The sequence below is a fragment of the Apodemus sylvaticus genome, chromosome 3 (assembly GCF_947179515.1).
Source record: "Apodemus sylvaticus chromosome 3, mApoSyl1.1, whole genome shotgun sequence".
Taxonomy (NCBI): Eukaryota; Metazoa; Chordata; class Mammalia; order Rodentia; family Muridae; genus Apodemus; species Apodemus sylvaticus.
Genome location: NC_067474.1, coordinates 7,737,011 through 7,749,877, shown reverse-complemented (window position 1 = coordinate 7,749,877; position 12,867 = coordinate 7,737,011). Strand labels below are relative to the sequence as shown.

General features: G+C 43.3%; 1 protein-coding gene across 2 annotated transcripts in view; it reads right to left on the bottom strand.

Moving 5' to 3' along the window:
- The window catches only part of Lactb2 (lactamase beta 2), a 32,873-nt gene that overhangs the window by 5,582 nt on the left and 14,424 nt on the right, over positions 1-12,867 (bottom strand). The window contains exons 4-5 of one of the 2 annotated variants that reach the window (XM_052175940.1): positions 8,404-8,582; positions 81-279 (exon numbers count right to left, since the gene is read on the bottom strand). In XM_052175940.1, the coding sequence (XP_052031900.1) occupies positions 81-279; positions 8,404-8,582 (378 nt within the window). The remainder of the gene's footprint in view (positions 1-80; positions 280-8,403; positions 8,583-12,867) is intronic. The other variant, XM_052175939.1, reaches the window with a different exon arrangement.

The window sequence follows — 12,867 nt, the reverse complement described above, 5'->3', positions numbered from 1 at the left end:
GGTATAGACAACCGGCATTACTTAGAGAATCAAAACCCTTGTTTACATCTGGGATGTATCAAGTTTACCCTACAGCTTACGGAATGATACTGCAGTAAAGAGTGGCCGTGCACAGGTAAGATGGAGTCACCTTGTAAATCATTTCCCTAAGTTCAGTCACTGTAAATGATTTCTCAAAGTTATCACGAAACAATGAAATAATTTGTTCTTCTCGGTTATTTCTGTGAGAAATATATTCCAGAATTTTAGCTTCGGCATTATGGATTACTGGGCCGTGTCCTGAATTAAAAGAATAATACAAATTAGTACAACTAAATAACAAATACTAAGTACAGAGCCACTTTACTCGTTCCCGCCTCTCCCTGAGGATCTGCTGTCGGGCAATACTCTCAGGAGAGGAAGAGGCTGGTCAGCTCAGTAGTATAGCCATTCGTAAACTGCCAACATTCCTCCTGTGAACAACTTCCACCCATGCTCCTGTGGGCAATCCAGATAAACTTGTTGGCTTGCTGCAGAGAGACATTAAAGTAGAAAGGGGAGGGTATTTGGGAAAAAGGAAGGGATCAGTGGGAATGGGAGGGGGACAAGAAATATATTAGGTAAAAACCACCAAAGTGTAGTTTTTAAATATTTCTCCATTCCACCTGTACGCATGTCTGTGAACGGGCATGTAGGTGCCTATGGTGCCAGAGGTTACACTGACTCTTCTGGAGATGGTGTCACAGGTACTTGGGAGCCACTGGACATGAGAATGGAACTTCTATCATCTGAAAGAGCAGCACACACTCCTTACCACTGAGCCCTCTCTCAAGCCCCTCAAAGTACATTATATAAATCTATGAAAATGTCATAAGGAAACTGATTGTTATATATAATTAATGTATGCTAATAAAAAGCACTACATTACAGGTAGCCTGAGGAAAATTAGCTTTGATCGCAACAATAAAAAATTGTGTATAATGCCAAAAAACTTTAGCAAATTATATCAAATGAAAATATGTAATGCTATTATGTATCTTAAAATATAAGATTGGTTTTAGCAATAACATATGCACTAACGCGGCAGCCACAGTAATAGTAGGTTGCATGCAGAGGGCTCTCTGGGTGCTCTGCATTATTCTGCAGCCTGAAGTGCCCTGTGCTTACAAGGAGCCCACGAGGTAGGTACTATTACTACCCACAGGGAAGGAACAGAAGCTGCCCACAGCTATGCAGCTAACAAGGGGCGGAGCTGAGAGTCCCACTAGGCAGTCCTTAACCACTACGGTGTGTCTTAACTGCTGCAGTGAACTTACTAACAAAAGACTAGAAGAATACACCAGCAGGCTATGACCCACAGCAGAACTAAATACTTATAGCCAATGTAGCAACTCGGACCCACAATAGCAGACTAAGACCCACAGCAGAACTAAAGTCTTATAGCCAATATAGCAACTCAGAACTTGCGACAAGCCAAATGCAGTTAGCCTGAAATTGCCTGCTCTTTGAACAGTGTGGCACGGGACAGAAGTCCACAAAAGGTATTTTTGAAATCTCTGAGAAGAAAACATCTAGAAGCAGGCTAACCTAGGATCTCATAAAGAGCACCGGACTTTGCTTTGTGATAGTTGTTCCTTCTCAGCCTCCTACACAGCCCTTTGAGCCTGTTTCCACAGCTGTGTAGTGACACCATCACCTACGTCATAGGGCTTTGTTAAGCACAGTCCTAGATAAAGGTCCCTGGATGACACCTGAAGGGACGACGTCTTTATTATATAGTAACTATGGTGACAGCATAATTTACATAAAGACAACTTCCTTGCTGATAATACAAGAGGCTCACTGGATGCAAACACTAGAGACCCTTTGTAGGTAGCCTGTCTCCGTCTCTAGCTCAGGAGTCCCCAGCTGCTGCTCCTTGTATCACAGAGAGCCACCAGTGCCTACTCCACCCATGTCATGGCAATACCCACGCCCAGCCATATGGTACATTTACTATTTGCTGAGCATGGAGCACTCATGGGAGAATGTAGGGGAACTGACAGATCTTCCCATGGCTGTTTTGTTAGGGGCAAGTTAGAAAATTAAGCAATTCCCCTTTCCCTTTTGGGAATCTTGCTGGATTCTTCCTTAGCTTCTGTGACAGAGAGAACATTCGTATTGCAACCAGCGCAGTGACATTTGACATATAACAGTTTCTTCTTCTGGAGATTGGATATGTACCATTTTATAGTTGCTATGGAAACCTGACATATCAACATTGTGAGTTAAAAAAAGTTCAGCGGACCGGTGTTACCCAAGGTTTGACAGCTAAAATGTAGTTTATGAGAGAAGTCAGAGTCAGTTAATTAAAAACAACCAGCCAGGAAAGAGCTGGAGGTGGAACTTAAAGATATAGGGTGAGGTGGCCCGTAGGCGCTCCCTCTCTTTAGCTTCATGGGTGAGAAGAGTCAGGGTAACAGATCAGGCTGCACTGAGGGCGAAGGAAGGGAGGAGCCTGGGAAACCAGAAGCATGGACAAACAGAGGTGATATGGAGGCGGTCTGCAAACAGCCTTCAGTTCCACCTGAGCTCCTGGGAGAGAAACTGACGCTGCAAGCACAGGAGGGAGGGAGGCAGTCCTGATGTCAGCAGCCGGCAGCCCCAGCGGGAGGAGAGCAACTTTAGAAGGCCTTAAATCTACGTTAGGGATCTGGTGTGACGGAGACTTATGTAGCAGCCATGGAAAAGCATCGACTTGTGAGTCTGTTCCCACGCCTTGGAGTGCTACAGCTCAGGGCAGTCTTGAGAGGGGCTTATTGTTTGAGATTGAGCTATACTGGACATGAAATCAAGAAATAACCCCAAGTTAGTGAGCTGGGGGACAGGCTGCCATGGTGTCTGTATAGAAGAAGACTGCAAGAAGCAATAATGAGGGGCAGGTGTAAATGTGGATTTGCCTGGCCGTTCAAGAATAGGAAGAGGCGGGGCTGTGGGGTTGGGGTGACTGGTGGTCCTGCTCTGTGAGGTGAGGAACTTACCTTATTGCTCATGGAAAGCAGCGGTCCCTTGGCCAACAATTGCTAGACCTTAGGAGCTGCATTTGTGCATGTGTTGGGGCAGGACTGGCAGCTCTAAGCCCGGGGCCCCTGACACCTTCTTCCTGCAAGGTGATTCAGTCCCTGGCAGCATCTGCAGGCGCTGAGGTTGGTACTCGAGCTGCTGAGCTCCCTAAGATTTTCATGTCCGTGGAGGAAGTCTGTGGATATGTCTTGGCTTGGAAACTTGCCATTGCTGGGTATAAAAACTGGGGACCTTTGAAGAAGTGAGAACCTGCTTAGCTGGGAACTCGGGGTTAGCAGTGGCTCCTGGACATAAGCAGGGAAGCCCCAGTGGAAGAAGCAATGCTAGCAAAAAACAACATCAAGGACTGAAGACACTGAGAAATTATTACATTTGAATGTCAGTAAGACTGAAAACAAAAACCACAGTCACAACTCTGGGACAGATGAAGACAGCAAACCTATGCATGTGAAGTGTTGAAAAGAAACTAAGACACCTAAAATGTATTCAGTGATGCTACAGCAGAAGGATTGCCAAATGTAGGGAAAGAAATGGACACTCAAGGACAGGAAGCATTTAGAATCCCCCTCCCCCCAGCCCCAAAGACAAACCGTGAGCAGAAGAAGCCTTCCATGCCATGCTATACTGAAGATGCCCAGGGTATGGAACAATTAAAGAATACCGACACCGTGCAGGCCATGCCAGGTTACAAAGGAAAATGTTCACAGAAGAGCAGACGTGTCAGCAGGACTGTGAAGGCCTGGAAACAGATTGACTAGCTGTCAATCATCCGAGAGACGGCAATACACTCAGAGAGGCGGTCCTTTACAGAGGCCCACTGCATGGCAAGCATGAACTAAAGTAATCTGCATCTCTTCAGGAGAAGCCACACAACCGCCATGAAAGCTCTCCATTGAAAACTCAGAGAGGAGCTGGTAAGACGGCTCAGTGGTAGTGGCACTGGCCATGAAGCCTGATGACCTGAGTCTGAGCCCCAGAACCCACACGGTGGAAGGAGAGGACCAGCTCCTGAAAGCTGTCCTCTGATCCACACCTCTCTCCCTCTCTCTCTCTCTCTACACACACACACACACACACACATACACACACACACACACATGAATGTAAATAAACATTAAAAACCCAGAGATTTAGATCAAATAAGCAAGTTAAGTACCCCGACATCTTAAATTAACTCAAACCCAAGATTAATAAATAGAAATAACAGTTCAGAGAATAAAGTAATGCCTAAGGAATAGAGACAAAGAACATAAAGCATCAATAAACAACTGCTTTTTTTTTTAAAAAAAGGATAAGATTCTCAAACTCTTAGCCAAACTAACCAAAAAAAGGAATTTAACAAAATTGAATGTCAAAATGAGAATATTGCAGGAGACCCCTGAACTTCAGATCAATGCACAGTACTCTGTAAATCTAGTCTGTTAAATTGGAATATCAAAAAGAAGTGAATTTTCTAGTATATGTGACATACCAAAACTGAAACAAGAAGACAGAAACAAGTGAACACCTATAGTGGGAAATAGGAAACAGGAAGTACCACTGTGGGCTCTCAACTAAGAAAAGCCCAGGACCAGAAATCACGACTGGGGAGCACCAACCGGTTAAGGAAGTGAGGATCAACGATCCTCAAACCGTTTGACAAGACAGAAAAGGACTAATCCAGTGTTACCTTGCTACTGGTGTTGTTGGACAACAATTCAACAACAAAGGCAAAACCAGCCCATATCTGTAATAAACATCTCATCAGAAGAAAAAAAGCTGACAAAATCAGCACCCATTCACAATAAAACCCTGCAGATGCAGTCTTGGAGTGCTGAACCAGAGGATTATAGAGACAATGTATGACAAATTTAGTGGCCAACACAAACTGGAGAAAAACAAAGCATTTCCTCTAAACTCAAGAACGAGATGAGGATATCCACTGTCTCTACTCCAATTCAATACAGTCATCGAATTCTTTTGTTTGATTGATTTTTAGAGAGACAGGGTGTCTCTGTGTAGCTTTGGCTGTCCTGAAACTCCCACTGTGGACCGAGCTGGCCTTGAACTAACAGAGATCCACCCTCCTGCCTCTGTCTCCCAAATGCTGGGATTGAAGGCATAGCACCACCAGCACCTGGCTACAGTGTTTGAATTCTTAGCTGGGTCAATAAGCAGAGAAAGAGATGCAGGTGTGATCTGAGTGTGACCATTCCCACAGGCTTGTCTTCTGAGTGTCCGCTCTCCAGCTGGTGGTGTGTTCCTTGGGTGAACGCAGGATCTCCGAGAGGTGGGCTCTGTGGCAGAAGTCAGTCACTAAGAGTGGACTTTCCCAAGTCATTTATGGCTCCTGGTTCTTGTCACCGTTTGCTTTCTAGGTATGAATATTCTCTGCTATACAGTCTGGCACCATGGGCTGAGCTGGCCTACTAGGCCTTCCCTGCCATGATGGTCTAAAGCCCTCTACAACTCTGAGTCAAAATAAATCTTTATCTCTTGTTGTTTATGTCAGGTACTATGGTCCCAGTGCAACAAGTAAGAATATGAAAGAAAATGCAAATGTAAAGAAGGACCTGGCTTACCCTTCCTAGAAGACAACATGACCCAATGCACTAAGACCTAAAGGAGAAAGCTGGGTCAGATAAACGGCCAGGAAAATAATCTTACTCACAGTAACCTCTTCCCTGCTCTTGATCAACCACAGCAGCAGCAGTAGCAGCAGCAGCAGCAACAACAAAGCCAACAAAACCAAACAAAACCATAGGAATAAACCTAATGGAAGATATGAAAGACCTCTATAATGAAAACTATAAAGCACTGTAGAAATAATTGGAAGAAGACATAATCTGTGTTCATGATTGGCAGAGTTGATATTATGAAAACAGCCATATCACCCAAAGTGGTAAACAGATTCAGTGCAAATCCCCACCAAAATTCTGGTAACATCCTTTATCCAACCAGAAGGAACAGTTATCAAGTTTATTAACAAAAGACCCCAAATACTCAAAGCAACCTTGAGCAGTGTTGGATGGTATCATACTATCTGATTTCAAACAATACTACAGAGCTACTACAGACAAAACAGTTTGGTTCTAGCACGAAACTTGATACCCAGCCTGATGAAGGACCCCAAAGTAAACCCCATAGCTATGCTACAGAGCCAAACAAAATGTTGGAAAGATAGCTGCTCAGCAAACAGTGAGGGAACCTGGATAAACACATGTTGAAGAATGAAACAAAATAGTGGTCTCTCACTTTGTACCAAAAAACAAAACAAAAAGGCAAAAAAACCCAACCATAACACCCCAAGTGGATCGAGGATCTTGTTGTAAGACATGGACCTTTGAAACCACTCAAGCTAAACGTGGGGCAAATACTTTAACAGGAAAACATGGAGAGACTTCTGAAAAGGACCCTACAGCTCAAGAAAATGGGCAAGAACTGCTGAAGTGGTGAGATTAAAACCCTCTGTGCTAGCATATCTTTAATACCAGCATTTGGGAGACAGAGGCAGTTGGATCTGAGTTTGAGGCCACCCTGGTCTACAGAGTGAATTCTAGGACATCCAGGGCTTCAGAGAGAAACCCTGTCTCAAAAACAAACTGTGCCAATAAGGAAACAATCAGTAGTGACAAAAGCCTACAGACTGAGAGGAACTCTGCCATGGGTTGGTTGGTCAATTTCTCTCTCTCTCTCTCTCTCTCTCTCTCTCTCTCTCTCTCTCTCTCTCTCTCTCTCTCTCTCTCTCTTTCTCTCTCTCTCTCTCTCTCTGTCTTATATGTGCATGCATGCACACCACAATAACAAAACACCAAAAGAACAAATAATGCAGTCAGTAAGTGGGAAAATGAATAGACAAGATCTCATCACACCGTCTTACTTGACTCAGTATCTGCTGGGTTACTGAAGCCAGCTTTGAATTTATAGTAATTTATCATGTAATCCTCCTGCCTTAAGTACTGGGTTTGCAGCATGCATCATCATACCCAAAATTGTCTCAAAGGAGTAATTTTTCAAAAGAGGTACAAATAGCTAATACATGAAAAGGATACTTAATACCATCAGCCATCAGAGAAATGCAAATCCAGACTACACTGAGATTTTATTTCATTCCAATTAGAAGAGCTATCTTCAGAAAGGAAAAAAAACCCCAAGAAATGCTAGTTAGGATATAGAGAAAGAGAACCTTTAAATGCTGCTAATGAAACTGTAAATTAGTATGGTAAATACAGAAATAAGATGGTTCCCTCAAAAATGAAAAATGGAGCTGAGATATAGCTTGGAGGTAGTGTATTTGCTTATCATGTACAAGCCCTGGGTTCCATCCTCAATGCTGTACAAAACAAAACCAATCAACCAACCAACCCAACCCAACCCAACCGAACTCAAACCAACCAACCAATCAACTAACCAACCAACCAACCAACCAACCAACCACCAACCAACCTAATATAACCAACCCAACCCAACTGAATCCAAACCAACCAACTAACCAAATGAAACCAACCAACCAACCAACCAACCAACCAGCCAACCAACCAAAACCAACCAACCAACCAACCAACCCAATATAACTAACCAACCAACCACCCACCCAAACCAAACCAAACCAACCAACCAAACAAACAACTTGCAAATATAGCATCACATGATCTAGTTGTACCACTGTTGGGTATATATACCCAAAGAAACCAACAGTTTCATGCCAAGAGACACTTAAATGTCCATGTTATCTTGGCACTAATTGCAATAGCAAGTCTGGAATCAGCATAAGTGCTTGTCAATGGATGAAAGAAAGTAAAAAAAAGGTATATACAACAGAATATCATTATGCTGTAAAGAATGAAAGCATATTAGCTGCTGGGAAATGGATGGCTCATTATGTCAACCTCAGAAAGTGAACTATCATGTTTCACTCATATGCAGAATCTATATTAAAAACAAAAACGAGCAATGAGGGGCTGGAGAGACGGCTTACAGGTTAAGAACATGTACTACTGTTACAGAAGACTTGGGTTCCATTTCCTACAAGCCAGGAAGCTCACAACTGCCCGCAACTCCAGCTCCAGGGGATCTGACACCCTCTTCCAATTTCCATGGGCACTGCACTAATATGTACCCCCTAAAACATATATTATTAAAACATACAATCTTTAAATAAATAAAAGTTTCAGAGAGGGGTGCAGGAGAGGGTGATGCAGTCTGCTCAAGATCAGCTATATAAGGCATTCCTGAAGATGCCATCGTGGAGTCTGGTACTCAGAGTTAGTGTCTGCTAATACAGGCCTTCACATTGTCTCTCTATATAGTTCAGAGATAAGCCAAATGGACATTCCTTATCATGGGAAGAGAATGGTTTTCTAGACAAAAGACATCACTCACCTGGATATATAATGTCAGCTTTGACTTTTAGTAAGTCTTTTAGGGAGTTCATATAATCATAGAGATCTTCAAATACTGTCGTCCCTTCTCCTAGGATGCAATCCCCAGAGAAGATGGCGTTTTCCTCTTCCAGGAGTAAAGCCATGTGATCATCAGTGTGCCCAGGAGTGTATAAAACTCTAGGCAAGAGCACAAGTTATAAACTGTAAATCTACAAGTATGAATTCTTACGCATGCGCAACAGGTTGATAAGTGAACGATTTTGTCACCTATAGACAAGACATTAACACATGCTGCCAAGGAGGGAGTTCCATTTTTCCCCAGGGGTTGCTTGTGGAAAACTGACCCCAGACAAATATCTCCTATTATTAGATCATCTTTCTTATCCAGAAGTACACACTTAATAACATATTTTCTTATTTCATAAATAAGATGATTACAACAAATTTAAAAAGATGAAAGTATAAAAAAGATGAAAATCAAGATTGCTCAGGAACAGTACTTTTAATTAAGAACATAGCTTTTCAATTTTGTATGGTAAAAGTTAAAAAAAAACTACATGTTTTGAAGTTTTCATTTACTTCATTGTATTTCTCTACATTATTAAATTTCTATAGGTAAATTCCTAAGCTCTCTACATAATAGCTGGCGCAATGCTACATGTTCCAAAAATAAAATTTTACTCTAATAGTATTTATATAAAAATTTTAGAGAAACATTCTTAAATATACTTGTTTCTACTTTTTTTTTAAGTAAGTGTAGAGGCTGGAGAGATGGCTTAGCAGCTGAGAGTGCCTGCTGCTCCTGAAGAGGACCGCGGTCTGGTCCCCAGCATACTGTGGCTGACAACAATCTGTACTCTAAGTCCAGGGACCCCAACACCCTCTTTTGGCCTCTGCAGGTGCCAGGAGTGTGTATAGTGCACATACATACATGAAAGTAAAAGTAAAACACTCAAACAGATTTTAAAAAATCAAATAAGGTGCCAATTAATGACAAGAAACAAAGATAAACAAGCCTTTAGAATCAAATAAAAACCTTAACCAAGTCTAATTATGGATATACAGAACTTGACTTTCGCTTTTCTTTGGTAGTGCAGCCACTAATTCGGTTGCGTAAACTCTAGGCCTCATCCATGCTCTGGTAAGCAATCCTAACCGCAGGCCCACACGCACTGACACGCACTGGCGGGCAGCAGGGATGGAGAGAAAGGATGTGGAAGGAGGGACTGGTTGGCAGGAGGAAAGGATCCGCAGAGTGGGGCAGGAAGAGAGAGGGTAGAGGATGTAAGAAGGTGACGTGCGATTACATAAGTGGGTGTAGACGGCATAATAAACCCAGGGTGGCCTATAATTAATATTTGGTATCAAAAATCCCTTAAACTTATAAACTGACTATGATACTTTTAAGACATGAGGAAAATGTCTTTAAGAGCTTTTGTTTATATTCACATTAAGTTTTATAACCACCTCAGTGCTAAAAGAAGAGCTAAGTCTAAACAATTTGCTCTGCAAAGCACTTCTTCAGGTCTCAGGCACCTGAAGGTCTAACCTCCGCGCTGGTGCACTTCCCCTCTTTTCCCGATGCACCATGAATCACCAGTGCCAGGAAGTGAACAGATGTGCTGTAAAACCAGACGCCACTGAGAGCTGAGAACTGCAAGTGGAAAATAAGAAGGTCCTGTCCGTCAGGAGACCGGTAAACAAGAAAACAGGGTGTGACCCACAGACTCAAGCTGGATTCACCACACCCAGAGCAAGCTCTGGGGTGGGGTCTACTAACCTCTCCATAGTCCGTGGGTGAATCACAGAAGGCAGCAGTAAATGCTGATGAATACTGCTCACACTTATTTTTTTTTTGCTTAAATTTATTTATAAGAGACTAACTCAATTACCTCTCTCTGTGTGATTTAGATAGACTGATTTGTATGTTTTTGAAATATTTTAAATAAAACTCTCAATAATGACCTATTTAGGGGAATAGGGCAAATATAACTGCATATTTATATTTAATACTTATTAATAAATATGAATATTTATATTTAATACTTAATATAACTGCATATTTATATTTAATGCGAGTTTTTCGTTAAAGATAGTAGAGTACATCTCTACATAAAAGGTGTCTGTTTTGCTTTGTTTTTTGGTAAAGATGTAATTCCAACAGGGATGAAAAGAATGGGCACAGCTGAGTGAGAGTGGAGACGGCATCAGTGTCCCCACAGAGCTGAGGACTAACCAGGCAGAGAAAGCCAAGGGTCACCTAGAAGAAGTCCCTGAAAGCTGAGGAGCTGGGGTATCAGGAAACTGGAAGATGAGGCAACATTAGGGGAACGGTGGTTAAAAAATATTGGAAACCTGTTTAACAAATATTCAGGCCATGGTTGTAGCTCAGAGCTAAAACATGAACATGTGAGGCCCTTAATTCAATCCTCCACACCCCAAATCCCAAACAAACAAACAAACAAACAAACCCCAACCAGAATTGGAATCTGCCACAAACACAAGTTGTGTTCTCCTTTAGCTGTTTGACAAGCACCCTAGCCTGTTGATGGCACAGGCTTGGGTGGAGTAGAGATATCACCCCAAGAAATGGAGATTCCTGAAGAGGCTGATGCCATTTGGATGCCATTTTACATGTGTTCTCAGTGAGGTCTTTCCCCTTACCAATAAAAAAAAAAAAGCCTTTTCAAAGTTATTTACTGGGGCTGGAGAGATGGCTCAGCGGTTAAGAGCACTGACTGCTCTTCCCAAGGTCCTGAGTTCAAATCCCAGCAACCATGTGGTGGCTCATAACCATCTGTAATGAGATCAAAGTTATTTACTACCTCAGCAAATGCTTGAATTGTCAAAAATGGGTCCTTAACAAAGTTCACCTTGATTATGATACCATGAGGCTCATCCTGACAACCTCAGTCCTCCCAATTCTCAGGACTCAGAAATAGCTCTACAGTTTTCATCAGAAGAAAATCAGGAAACATGAGGGGGTAATTAAGAAAATTAAAATAAAAGGAATACCTCTCACATTGCAGATGATGGATAAGAAAAAGCAAAGAAATCTAGAAGCAATAAACCATAAAGATGAAAAATTTTAAAACAAACCTTATCGATCATAAAACTCTCAGCAAGAGAGAGAGAGAGAGAGAGAGAGAGAGAGAGAGAGAGAGAGAGAGAGAGAGAGATGTCATCCAAATCCCCAGCCTAGGCTGGTGTAGGCGGAGTGCTGGGACAGAGTATGTGGACACAGAGAAGCACACGGCCCAGGGATAGTGAAGAGCAGAGCCACGGAATGTCAGCACTGTGCTCTGAGCGAACAACCAGACTTAGTAAATCAACCACATCAACATGGAGGGAATGCAATCAGACACAATCTCAAGACAATTTTCTAGAATGGAAAACCCTATTTCCAGACTAAAATGTTCTATTTGGGGTTGACCAAGATCCTATGGTGAAAACTTTGGGTAGGGTTCCATGAATACTTTCTTTTTCTTTTAAAAATTGTACTAGTGCCTAGTGCCTAGAGCATTCAAAAGAGAGAGTAGGACCCCCCAGAACTCGATTTATAGGTAAGTGAGCCATGATGTGGGTGCTGGGACCTAACCTGGCTCTGCTCCCAGAGCAGCAGGTGCTCTACTCACTGAAGCACCTCTCCAGGCTCCAGCTCTCCTGACCGACCAGGCTTGGAGCAGGCTGCCTTGAAGCAGGATGCCTCCAGCATCCCGAGTGGGCAAAGCAGAGGGGAGCATGGGGGGAGGGAAGTAGAGGGGGGAGTGGGGGAGGGAAGTAGAAGGGGGAGTGGGGGGAGGGAAGTAGAGGGGGGAGTGGGGGAGGGAAGTAGAAGGGGGAGTGGGGGGAGGGAAGTAGAGGGGGGAGTGGGGGGAGGGAAGTAGAGGGGGGAGTGGGGGAGGGAAGTAGAAGGGGGAGTGGGGGGAGGGAAGTAGAGGGGGGGAGTGGGGGGAGGGAAGTAGAGGGGGGAGTGGGGGGAGGGAAGCAGGGCCTTTTTCTGACCTCCCCATGCCTTTTCCCTTAGCTTGTTTTCAAACCTAGGAATTTTCTGCCTTTCCTGAGGCACCAGCTTCATACTCCGGTAAAGGCAGCCTCACTTCTGACGGAAAGTCTGAAGAGGAGGAACAGAATTCCCCATGCTGACCCCCTAGCTCACGTCTTCTCTCCAGTTACACTTCCCTATGACTACCCCACCAAACAGCAGGGAAACAGGTAGCTTCCCAGTAATCTGGGTCTTTATTTCAGAAGCCTCCACTGCCTTATACAAACATTAATTCTGTCTTTGTCAATTCTATTTTCCAACCTAGACAGGGACCCTAAGAAGATGGAGGAGGTCACCTCTCTGCTATGCTGACTTGGCCTGACCAAGTTTTCCTGTATCCTGGGGGAAGCTAATGTGAGTAAGACAGGTCTGAAGAAATGCTGTGCTGTCGACAGCAGACCCCTCCGTATCTCATCA